Source organism: Nyctereutes procyonoides, unplaced genomic scaffold (genome assembly GCF_905146905.1).
Source record: "Nyctereutes procyonoides isolate TBG_1078 unplaced genomic scaffold, NYPRO_anot_genome, whole genome shotgun sequence".
Taxonomy (NCBI): Eukaryota; Metazoa; Chordata; class Mammalia; order Carnivora; family Canidae; genus Nyctereutes; species Nyctereutes procyonoides.
The window spans coordinates 36,680,188-36,692,608 of record NW_026575020.1 but is presented as its reverse complement, the minus strand read 5'-3'; the positions used below and the strand labels follow the sequence as shown (position 1 = coordinate 36,692,608).

Here is a 12,421-nt window from a genome sequence, read left to right as displayed (position 1 = left end):
GAGCTTCCCCTTCCACAAGGATGTCATTGTGCCGAGTAGAATGCACACATGAGGTGCTTAGCACATGCTGCTTGGTAATCAGTCAGTAATCCAGGGTGATGAGCACGCCCCAGCCCCAACTATGTGAGGAAAAGGTGCCATTTATGAGGGACTGGTGGGAATTGGCCTGTGTTCAGCTAAGGGACCACACAGCCTTTGCCTTGTTTTTCCTTTCGATGTTTTTTTTTTTTTTTTGGTAGTCAGGATTTGTTTCACTATCAGAAAAGAGAAAGTAAAAAAGCTAACATAAAAAGTGTTTGCATAAAGCATACCAAACACACATCCAGGATGGACGTTTACTGAAACTTTATCTTGTCACAATGTGAAACCAGAAAAAAAATGGAAACTCTACATGTCCATCAGTAGGGGTCTGCGATAGAGACATTAAAAGGTGTAGGGAAATCCATATAGGCTGCTGGGCTGCTGTCTCCACAGTATGTCACTAAGCGAGAAAAAGCAAGATGTGGAATGTGTATAGTATAACCCATGTGTATACAGGTTCAGAAAGACATACATCCATGCCTCACATCTGCCTGTGGGTAACTGCTAGTATGTATGTGCGCTTTTACTTCCTTCTGGACTCATAACTCAGGGAATTTTTTTTTTAAGATTTTATTTATTTATTCATGAGAGACACACAGAGAGAGAGAGAGAGGCAGAGACACAGGCAGAGGGAGGAGCAGGCTCCCTGTGGGGAGCCCGACGTGGGACTCGATCCCGGGTCTCCAGGATCACACCCTGGGCTGAAGGTGGCGCTTAAACCGCTGAGCCACCTGGGCTACCCACTTAGGGAATTCTTTTTTTTTTGTTTTGTTTTTTTATTTTTGATAGTCATACAGAGAGAGAGAGAGGCAGAGACATAGGCAGAGGGAGAAGCAAGCTCCATGCACTGGGAGCCCGACATGGGATTCGATCCCGGGTCTCCAGGATCACGCCCTGGGCCAAAGGCAGGCGCCAAACCGCTGCACCACCCAGGGACCCCTGACTCAGGGAATTCTTAACAGTGATCTACGAGGGTGGGATCTACAGGGGAAGGTGGAAAAGGCTTTTATTGTGCCTTACTGTTTGGCCTTCCTGATTTTGAGTCACACTTATGGGCAGGGTTTTGTATAGGTGGTAGGATTGTGAACTGTTTCTCTTAGTTTTTATGCTTTTATGTATTTAAAGAAAAAAAAGGGCTGGTGGTGCCTGGTAGCTCAGTCAGTGAAGTGTCTGCCTTTGGCTCAGGTCATGATGATCCCAGGGTCCTGGGATCGAGCCCGGCATTTGGCTTCCTGCTCAGCACAGAGTCTGCTTCTCCATCTCCCTCTCTGTCTCCCTCTGCCTCTCTCTCCCTGCTCATTTTCTCTCTCTCTAATAAATAAAGAAAATCTTAAACAGAAAGCAACCCTAGGAGCCCCTGTCCTCTGCTGGAGCGAGGACAAAGTCCGGCTCTTCAGGGTGCAGTCTGACAGTATCTGGAGAGTCAGTCAAGGTATCATCAGGAATTTAACCCAGGAAATTGGTTGCACAGGTGAAGGAGGAGTTGAGAGCCCAGGGCAAGAGGCAGTGTGCCAGAGCTTAGGAGCCACAGAACCTAGAACCCTGGTGGGGCTTACCAGCAGGGGTCATCCCGTTTTGGGTAGGATGGGGCAGCTATATGGTGTGAGGCAGGACTGGGAAGGGAATTTCTCTGCCCATTGCCCCATCCCATGCTTCTTCCAGCTATGCTTCTGTTGGCCATGAGCCAGTTAGCAGAGGAGCCTGAGAAATAGTTTGCAACACAAGGATGAGGACATGCCTGGTCACCAGTTCCTTGTACCCCAGCTGGGGACATTAGCTCAGAGCCTGCCATACAAGCAGGAGCACTGTAGCTACAGGACGAGGATATCAGGAGAAATGCCTGAGGGGCAGGGGGGTAACAAAACCTCCAGGGCCCAAGGGTGCAGCTACCATCAGGTCACTGTGTCTGTGGGCAGACAGTAGATGCCTGAAAGACTGTTAGGTCATGGAAAGGAAGTGAGGCAACTTTATTTCCAAAATGGTATTGATCACTTATACTGCATCTTAAAATTCTAGAACTTTCATTGTTCTTATCGTGAAGGCTATGAAGTATTCCTTACAGAATAGTGAGAAATACAGAAATAGTAAAGAGTGGGGGAGAAAAGGACCCAGTCTTTAATCTTTGATCAGGCAGCTCCTGCTCTGTGCCGTGGGCCACGGCCCTCGGCTCCCCGAGCACTGGGGCCCTTGGCAGGGGGCCACTGCCAGCCCTAGGATCCTGGTGCAAAGTAGGTGCTCAATAAATGATCTTTGTTGTTTGTATTATTATATTATTATTATAACCCTCCATCCAGACGCAGCCACTTAGTATCCTTCTGGACATTTTCTGTCCTAAAAAAAAATGGTTAACAGGTTTGTTGGAGTATCACTTGGATACCATGAAATTCATTTCAATTCAATCCAGTTCTGAATTGTACCATTCATTGGCTTTTAGCGTATTCAAGAGTTATGTGTTCGGGAAGCCCGGGTGGCTCAGTGGTTTAGCACCTGCCTTCGGCCCAGGGAGTGATCCTGGAGACCCGGGATCGAGTCCGACATCAGGCTCCCTGAGTGGAGCCTGCTTCTCCATCTGCCTGTGTCTCTGCCTCTCTCTTGCTCTGTGTCTCTCTTGAATAAATAAATAAAATCTTTAAAAAAAAAAAAAGAGTTGTGTGTTCAACACCACAGTTAATTTTAGAACATTTTCATCATGTCCCCACAGAGTCCCATACACTTCATCAGATACTCTCCATCCCTTCACACCCCCAGCCTTAGGCAATTCCTCATCTACTTTTCATCTCTGTAGATTTGCCAGTTCTGGACATTTCTATAGATGGAGTCATGATTTGTGGCCTTTTATGGCTGGCCACTTTCCTATAGTATAATGTTTTCAAGGTTCATCCTTGTAACTTGGATCACTACCTCATTTCTGTTTATTGCTGAGTAATATTCTGTTGTATGGATAGACCACATTTTATTTATTCATTCATTCATTGTTGGCCATTTGGATTATTTTTACTTTATGGTTCTTATGAGTAATGCTGCTATGACTGTTTTGTGCAGGTTTTTGCATAGACACATTGTTTTTCACTCCCTTGGGTGTATGGCTAGGGGTGGAGTTGCTAGGTCCTAGGATAATGCTACATTTGACATCTGGGAGAACCCCTAGATCATTTTCCACAGCAGCTGTGCCATTTTACATTCCCACCAGCAGTGTAGGAGGGTTCTAGTTTCTCCATATCCTGACTAACATTTGTTTTTATCAGTCTTTTTAGTTCTAGCCTTTCTAGTGGGTGTAAAATGGTTATCTCATGGTGGTTTTAATTTGCATTTCCCTGAGCTAACAGTGTGGAGCTTCTTTTCATGTGCTTGTTGGCCATTTGTATGTCTTCTTTGGAGAAATGTCTGTTGAGATCCTTTATTTTTAATTTGCCTATTTTTTTAATGATTTAGCTATTTTATGTATTACTTAGTATTCATCACAATAAGTGCCTCTTCATCTTCTTTGTCCATTTCACCCCCTGCCCCCACCCCTGCCATCTCCCCCTTCTGGCACCCACGAGTTTGGTCTCTATATTTAAGAGTCTGGGTTTTTTGTTTGTTTGTTTGTCTCTTTTCTGTTTGTTCGTATATTTTGTTTCTTAAATTCTGCATATAGTGAAATCATATGGGATTTGTCCTTCTGACTTCTTTCACTTAGCATTATACTCTAGATCCATCCATGTTGTTGCAAATGGCATGATTTCATTCTTTTTTATGGCTGAATAATATTCCATTCTGTATATGTACCAATTCTTTATCCATTCATGTGTGGATGGATACTTGCATTTACAATAGCCAAGATATGGAAGCAACTCAAATGCCTGTCCACAGACAAGTTGTTGTGTCTTTTTATTAGTGAGTTGTAAGGGTTCTTTATATGTTCTAGATCCAAGACCTATATCAGAGATAGGATCTGCAGATACTTTCTCCCATTCTGTGGGTTATCTTTTTCCTTCCTTCCTTCCTTCCTTCCTTCCTTCCTTCCTTCCTTCCTTCCTTCCTTCCTTCCTTCCTTTTTTTTTTTAAGATTTTATTTATTTATTCATGAAAGAGACAGAGACATAGGTAGAGAGAGAAGCAGGTTCTCTGCAAGGGGCCCTATGCAGGATTTGATACCAGGACCTCGGGATCACAACCTGAGCCGAAAGCAGACACTCAACTACTGAGCCACCCAGGTTCCCCTAAATTTTTTAAAGTAGGCTCCATAGCCAATGTGGAGCTCGAACTCACAATCCTGAGATCAAGAGTCTTATACTCCTCCAACTGAGCCAGCCAGGCGTCCTGAAAAAATTTTAATTTCAATGACTTCAGTATGTCTTTTTCTTTTGTCATTTGCACTTTGGGTATGACATCAAAGAAACCAGTCCCTAACCCGAATCTGCTTCACTGAGGAAGACTGAGGACACCTGCCAAAGCTAAGGGCTCTGCCAGCCACGCCATGCGGGGTCTGGTTCTATCAGAGAGTTGAGGAAAGCAGACAGTGGGTCCTGGAGTTCCATGGGCCCTGCTGGGGCTATAGCTGCATGAGCTCAGCCACTTAACATCCTGAGTTTTCTTTGTGAATCCAGGTCACAGCCATATCTGCTTTCAAGGATTCTGTGAGGCTGAACAGTTAGGTACTGGTCCAGGGCAAGCACTCAGTGAAAGAACCGTTTCCATCATTGCCGTCCTCCTCTGAGCTCTTCTAGCTCTGTCCCCAGTGGCCTCAGCTCAGTTTGGCCCTTGACTCCTCCCTGCGGTCTGGTTACATACAGGTACAGGATCTGGTAGCCTTGATGGAGAGCAGAGGTAGGCCTACCTGTGCCTGGCCGCTCAGCCAGGGATCAGGCCCCAGCTCCTGGGATCAAAGGTACAGCACCTTTTTCTTTCCACATACCAGCCTAGAGGGCAAGGGCAGGAGGAGGTTACTGAACCATAGGCTGTTGAGTTTTTGGTGCAATACCTTCCCCAGTACACATGGTTCATAGTAACAGTGGAATTTGAGAGATGCCTGGATGGCTCAGTGATTGACTGCCTTTAGCTCAGGTTGTGATAATATGATACTCAACACTTCCTGGTCATCACCACAGGCCAGCCTTGTGTGAAGGGCTTTGCATAACCCCCCTCCTTCATGTTTTCCCTATATTCCTAGGAAGTAGGTACTCTTATCTCAGCTGATAGATAAGGAATTAGAATGAGAAAGTAATTTACTTGAGGTAATACCGTTTGGAACTGGTGGTACCTGGGTCAGACCCCAAGTCAGCATTGTTCAGTAGGAAGTCATATAGCTCATTTAAAATTTTATAGAGACCACACTAAAAAGTAAAAAAGAAACTGGTAAAATTGGGGTGCCTGGGTGGCTCAGTTGGTTGAACATCTGCCTTCCGCTTGGGTCATGATCCTGGGGTCCTGGGTTTGAGCCCCACATTGGGCTCTCTGCTTGGCGGGGAGTCTGCTTCTCCCTCTGCTGCTCCCCTTGCCTGTGCTCTCTCTCAAATAAATAAATTAAAAGAAAGAAACCAGTAAAGTCAATTTTAATAGTGCAGTTTATTTATTTATTTACTTACTTAACTTATTTAAGTAGTCTCCACGCCCAGTGTGGAGCCCAATGTGGGCCTTGAACTCTCGACCCGAAGATCAAGACCTGAGCTCAGATCAAGAGTTGGATGCTTAACTGACTGAGCTACCTAGGAGTCCCTTAATAATACATTTTATGTAATCTTGTTTTTGGAGAATATTATCATATCAACATGTTATCAACATGGAACATCATTGAGATATTTTGTTTATTTAAGATTTTACTTATTTGAGAGAGAGACAGAGATAGTGACAGAGAGCATGAGCAGGGAGGAGAGAGAGAAGCAGGCTCCTGGCTGAGTAAGGCTCCCCCACCCCTGATGCAGGGCTCGATCCCAGGACCCTGAGATTATGACCTGAGCCAAAGGCAGATGCTTAACCAATTGAGCCACCCAAATCCCACTTATTTTATTTATTTGAGAGAGAGTGTGTGTGCTTGCAGTGGGGAGGGGCAGAGGGAGGGAGAAACTGAAGCAGACCTCCCTTCCTTCTAAACAAGGAGTCTGGGGATCCCTGGGTGGCGCAGCGGTTTGGCGCCTGCCTTTGGCCCGGGGCGCGATCCTGGAGACCGGGATCGAATCCCACGTTGGGCTCCTGGTGCGTGAAGCCTGCTTCTCCCTCTGCCTGTGTCTCTGCCTCTCTCTCTCTGTGTGTGACTATCATAAATAAATAAAAATTTAAAAAATAAAAATAAAAAAAAATAAACAAGGAATCTGTTGCAGGGCTCGATCCAATGACCCTGAGATCATGATCTAAGCCAAAACCAAGAATCAGAAACTTAACCGACTGTGCCACCCAGACACCCATGAAATATTTTAGAGTGTTTTTGTTTGTTTGTGGTTTCTTGGTACTCAGTATTTGAATTCCTGCATGTATTTGTACTTAACAGCCTATCTCTGTTGGGACAGGCCACATTTCAATTGCTCATTCGCTCTATGTGGTTGGTGGCTCCTGTTTTGGGCAGCTCAGGTCTAGACATATGCTCTTGCTGCTGGGCTCCAGAGCCTGCTCCCCTTTCTCCCCCCATCACTGATGAGGGGGCACCATTGGCCTGGGGAGTGTGGAGGCTCCAGGTTGATGTTCATGTTTTAATTGCAGCCAGAGTCCCAGCGGAGGGAGTTTGCAGAGAAGCTGGAATCCCTGCTACACCGGGCCTACCACCTGCAGGAGGAGTTTGGGTCCACCTTCCGGCCGACAGCGTGTTGCTGGACCTCGGTGAGCTGACCTGGTTGCAGGATGGGGTGGGATGGGGTGGGAGTAGGGTGAAGGTGGGAGGTGGTAAGAGAACTGGGGTATGGCTCCCTCAGAATCCTCAGGGCCTTTGGACCTCATTCAATTAGTGCCTTGTACATCGATGGGGAAACAGGCCTTGAGGGACAGAGGTGTTTTTTTGGCTTTGTTTCCATTTTTTAATATTTTGTTTTTAAGTCCTCTCTCCACCTGACACAGGGCTCAAGCTCACAAGCCTGAAATCAAGAGTCATAGGCTCTACTAACTGCACCAGCCAGGCTCCCCAGAGGTGTTCTTTTATAGGTGGTAGGCAGGAACAGGGGCTGGCAAGGCCTGGTGGAGGGGTCCCTGGCCAGTGTGCCTTGGCCCATCCTGTAGGGAGTAGGCCTTCAGGTCTGTGTGTCCACATCTTCCAAGCCTTTGGTCCAAACCCTTTGCTGTGGGCACCAGGCAGGCAGCAGGGATGGCTCATATGGAGATTAGTTGAAAACAGGTCTTGCTGTTGCCCACACTGCTGAGGTAAAGGTACTTGACATCAGCGAGAAATATGGAGATATTTAGCCAGTGTTTTTCTGGTACCCACCATGTGCCGGGCCCCGTGCAGTGAGTGGACCCCAGGACCCTTCCCTGGGTGCTTTCAGCCCTGATGGGGAGCATCAGACTCCTGTGTCCAGCTCCCCAGCTCTGTCAGTGGTGACCCAGGCCTGACACACCCTTCCACGGCCTGTCCCTGAATGGCTTTGCCTGAAGAGAAACCTACCTGCTCTGGTCTCCCCAGGTGGCAGAGAAGGCTGGTGGGGCCTTTTAGGCCATGGCCTTTGCTTATTTGTTTGACAGAGCTTTCTTAAGTGCCCTGAAGGTCCAGACCTCTGCAGTCCTTGAGGGCCTAGGGTTAGAAATGCCAAGTCAGTGGCCGATGCATTCCCTTGTGCTCTTTGTCATCAGTGGCTAAGTGTCGGTTTGTCAGAGAGGAGAGTCCATTCGCCTGGGGCCATATGGTACAGGAGAGGGTGTGTGTGCAGAGCTCAGGGGCTGTCAGGCCTCGGGGTGTAGCTGTGTGGCCATGGCAGGCCTGCTCAGCAGCCCCCATTCCATACCTTACTGTGCCTACCTGTAAGGGTGCCGTGGCATTTGAAAGAAGCCATTCATTTGAGGTGATGACCCCAGAACCTTCATGTGTAAGTCTTCAGGACATAGGAGCTGTGTGATTGGCAGCGGCAGCCGGCCCAGAATTGGGCATTGGACGCTTTGCACGTGTGCCTTCCAGAAAGCCTGGTGACTTTGGAGTCCCAGCCCTTCTCTTCCTGCTCTTCCCAGAGAGGACCCTCATGCTGCCCCTGACCGAGGGCTCCCTACATCTACGGGTGGACGATGAGGACAGCCTGACCTCCGAGGGTTCCTTCTTCTCTGCCACCGAGGTAACACAGGGCGAGGTCAAAGAGCAGGGAGGCAGGGCGGGGTAGAGTGGAGCCCTAACCCCTGGGGGACTCTCACCAGAAGCACTGGGTCATGGGAAAGTAAAAGCATTTCCTCCGACAGGAGCAGAATTTGGCAGTCAGTAAGTGCTGCTCCCCGGGGGACTCCATGCACTTGCCCGGGATGGGTTGGCCTGAGAAGCCAGGTGTCCTAGGCCCCATGTGGGAAGGGCAGGGTCTCCACCCCCAGGGCTCCAGCCCACGCAGAGCCCTCTCTTCTTAGACTGCCTGCCCATTGCTTGGCATGTGTCTCCTGCCATGGCCACGAGTTTCAGGCCCTGACATGAGAAGATGTGTTCCCTCTGGCATCCCCTCTGAGAGACTGGCCTCAAGGATGTCCCCTGGGCAGGCACCCTGACCCCCTTCGGCTTTTGCCGACACAGGGGGTGACTCGGCTGACTTTCCTATTCCTATGCACCCTCCCCCAGCTCTTTGAGTCCCTGCAGGTTGGAGATGACCCCATCCTACTCTCCAGGCCAGCCGCTGCTTATGAGGAGGCCCTCCAGCTGGTGAAGGAGGGGAAAGTGCCCTGCCGGACCCTCAGGTGAGTGTGTGGGGAAGGGAGTGGGGAGCAGGGGGTAGGCAGGGTGTGCCCTGTCCCCCTTGGAGGCTGGGGAGGTCAGCAGTGCTTGGTGAGGACTCATCTGGACAGCTCTGGCAGTGGCTCCTATCCCAGCCATGGACAGCCTTGAATTCCCAGACAGGCAGGACTGCAACCAGCAACTGCAAATTAATATAATTAGTTCATAAAATAACAATGATTTCTACTTTTTTGAAGTTAGACCTGCCAGGTGCGCCCATGGCCACCGAGGACAACACGTCCTCGGAGAGCATCCAGTCAGCCTCTTTGGTTTGGGGGTGGGGACTGAGGCCTAGAGGAGGGCAGGCACTTGCCCGAGGTCATACTGCCTGGCTGAGGCAGGACCATTCAGGGCTATACTCTGACCCCAGAGGGCATCGCTGGGCAGGGCCCAGGGGGAGTCACTGACTCTGCTTCCCCCCAGGACTGAGCTGCTGGGCTGCTACAGTGACCAGGACTTTCTGGCCAAGCTGCATTGTGTGCGGCAAGCCTTCGAGGTGGGTGTTGGGGTAACCTGGAGAGGATGGCGCTGGGGCTGGGGTGCAGCCAGGCAGGCCTACCAGCCCTGCTCCCACACACACCTGGCTCCTCCACGCAGATGGGTCACCTGCCTATCCCGTTAGGCTCACCTCTCTGCCAGCTTTGGAGGGCTGCCAGCCCAGCAGCTTGCTCCCCTCCCTTCCTCATTCCTTAGGGTCTTCTGGAAGACAAGAACAACCAACTTTTCTTTGGGGATGTCGGCCGGCAGATGGTGACAGGCCTGATGACCAAGGCTGAGAAGGTAGCTTTTTTTTAGGTTTTCTTCTCACTGTGCCTTTTTAAATTTTTGTAACTTTTATTTGGTTCTGTTTAAAAAAAAAGAAAAAAAAACGTGGTGTGCCTGAGTGGCTCAATCGGTTAAGCATCTGACTCTTGATTTCGGCTTGGGTCATGGTCTCAGGGTCGTGGGATCAAGTCCTGTGTTGGGCTCCATACTCTGTGCAGAATCTGCTTGGACTTCTCTTTTCCTCTCCCTCTGTCCCTCACTGGCCCCCTGCACTCAAGCTCTCCCTTGCTCTCTCTCAAATAAATAAATACATCTTAAAAAAAAAAAAAGGCTAATCTGAAATCAAGCTGAGTAGCTTTGACTTCATCCTGAAAGCTCTGGAGGGGCTGGGAAAGGCTTAGGGGACTTTTCCCGTGCCAGTTCTGAAAAATATGAATCTGTATTGCTTTTTTATTTCTGGTGATACCATAACCATAACCTGGTTTTATAAAATTTAGTGACTTCTAAATACAAACCGTAGGTTTCCCTGAACCAGAGGGAGCCACTGCCACATGCAGCTCTGTAGCTCCTGTCTGGTTTCATGGATTAACCCTTAAACATGGTTATTTAATTTCTAAAGTTCCCTACAGACTGTTCTGCAGCTCTCTCTTGTTGTGTAAGAGTACATCTTGTCCATCTGACTACAATGGCAGAAGCAGTCACTTTGACCGATTGTGTAGGATTCCCTCGGGTAAGCTGACTGTGGTTCATTTTGTCCTCCGGCGGATGGACATTTGGATTGTATCTGATTGTCACACTGCTATTATAATCAGTCCATTACAGACCTCTTTAGGTGCCTCTGGTTTTCTGTGAGGCAAAGCTCAGCTGTGGCAGTACCATGTCTTGGGCACATTCAGGTCTTGCCAGTTTGCTTTTGGAGATGGCTGAACAGCCATTGTCCCTGCTAGAGGTGTAATCATGTGGATCTTTATGTTACACTAAATATAAGGTCTCAGTAATTGGATGTTAGTAACCCTTTTAACCTATTTTATCTATTCCTTCATATATTTCTTTGATTATTAATAAGGTTGAATGAATTTTCATGTGTGTTGGCCACGTGTTTGAGCAGAGCCCTTGAAAATGCTTCTCCCCTCAGTTCTTTCACCTCACATGTCCAACTAGTGGTTCTAAATTCACCTCTGGGGGCACCTGGGTGGCTCTGTCGGTGAAGCGTCTGCCTTCAGCTTGGGTCATGATACTGGGGTCCTGGGATAGAGCCCCGCATCAGGCTTCCTACTCAGCTGGGAGCCTGCTTCTCCCTCTCCCTCTGCTTGCAGCTCCCCCTGCTTGTGCTCTCTGTCAAATAAATAAATATGTCAAATAAATAAATAAAATCTTTAAAAATATTAATAATAAAATAAATAAAACATACCTCTGGGGGCACCTGGCTGGCTCAGTTGGAGGAGCATGCAACTCTTGATCTCATGGTCCTGAGTTCAAGCGCCACGTTGGAGGTAAAGGTGACTTAAATAAATAAACTTCTAAAAATAAATAAAATAAATAAAATAAAATGCACCTTGAGCCTCATCACCCAGTTGCCTGAAATGTCCCCTTGCTCCCACTGCCCTTGAGGTAAACATCAAACTTTGTTCCATGGCCGGCTGCCATGAGCCCTTTGTCCTGTCCAGACTGAAGGGCTCAGGGTTTTTGGGTTTTGTTTATTTTTGTTTTTGTTTTTTTATTTTAAGATTTTATTGATTTGAGACAGTATAAGTGAGGGAAGGGGCAGAGGGAGAAGCAGACTCCATTGAGCAGGGACCCCAACCCGGGGCTCCATCCTCAGACTCTGAGCCGAAGTCAGATGCTTAACTGACTGAGCCTCCCTGGTGCCCCAAGGGCTCAGGCTTTAGTATATGCCTGTACCAGACTTTCTTCCTGATCTCGGTCTTTGCATATGCTGGTCCCTCCGCACCTGGAGCACTGTTGGCTCAGCGCTATTGTTGTTAACTACTTTATTACAAAATACACAAGAGTATTAAATCCTATAGATACAGGATTTAATGAATGAATAGGTGAACCCCTGTGTACCCGGTACTGGGGTTAGGAAGTGGGGCTTTTACTAGTGTCTAGAAGCTCCCCGGTCTCCCTTCCTTCCCCTTTTCCTTGGTTCCTCGTCTTCTAAGTTCCCGCTCTTCTAAGTTCCCGCTCGAGCCATCTCTCTCCCCAGGAGGGCTTCGCCAGGAGCCATTGGACTCACTCTGCTGGCATGGCCCCATCACCCAGCATCCTGTTTACAGATTGCTCTTTCTCACTACTTGGCAAGCTCCACGAGGGCCAGGACCACAGTGCTCCCAGCACAGCAAGTGTGTGCCCTGCCTGGGGCCTGGAACAGGACAGGTGCTCCATAAGTGTTAATAATTACTCTTCAGCAGCCGTTTACCTAGCAATGAACCTGGCGCTTTATTCACGTTGCCAATAGCTCATTTGGTCCTGACCATAGTCTGCACTCAGTGGATAAGGAAACCAAGCCTGGGGAAGGACAGGGGCTCGCTCGGGAAGGGTAGAGTTGGCATTTGAACCCAGGTTGGCCTGACCGCAGCTGTGCCCTTGGCCTGTTCTCTGTGGCCTCCCAAGACAGTGAAGGAATTAACAGGTAAAGGAAGGGGAGGTGAGGCTAATGTAGGTGCCAGGAGCTTAGCAGATTGGCCTGTTCTCTGTGGCCGCTGAGGGGCC

At 48.5% G+C, this 12,421-nt stretch overlaps 1 protein-coding gene across 1 annotated transcript in view; it reads left to right on the top strand.

Annotated features, from left to right (window-relative positions):
• The window catches only part of MIGA2 (mitoguardin 2), a 28,002-nt gene that overhangs the window by 9,215 nt on the left and 6,366 nt on the right, over positions 1-12,421 (top strand). Inside the window, 6 exon segments of the mRNA XM_055322348.1 lie at positions 6,757-6,841; positions 6,844-6,873; positions 8,206-8,306; positions 8,792-8,907; positions 9,368-9,440; positions 9,638-9,724. Of these exon segments, the coding sequence (XP_055178323.1) occupies positions 6,757-6,841; positions 6,844-6,873; positions 8,206-8,306; positions 8,792-8,907; positions 9,368-9,440; positions 9,638-9,724 (492 nt within the window).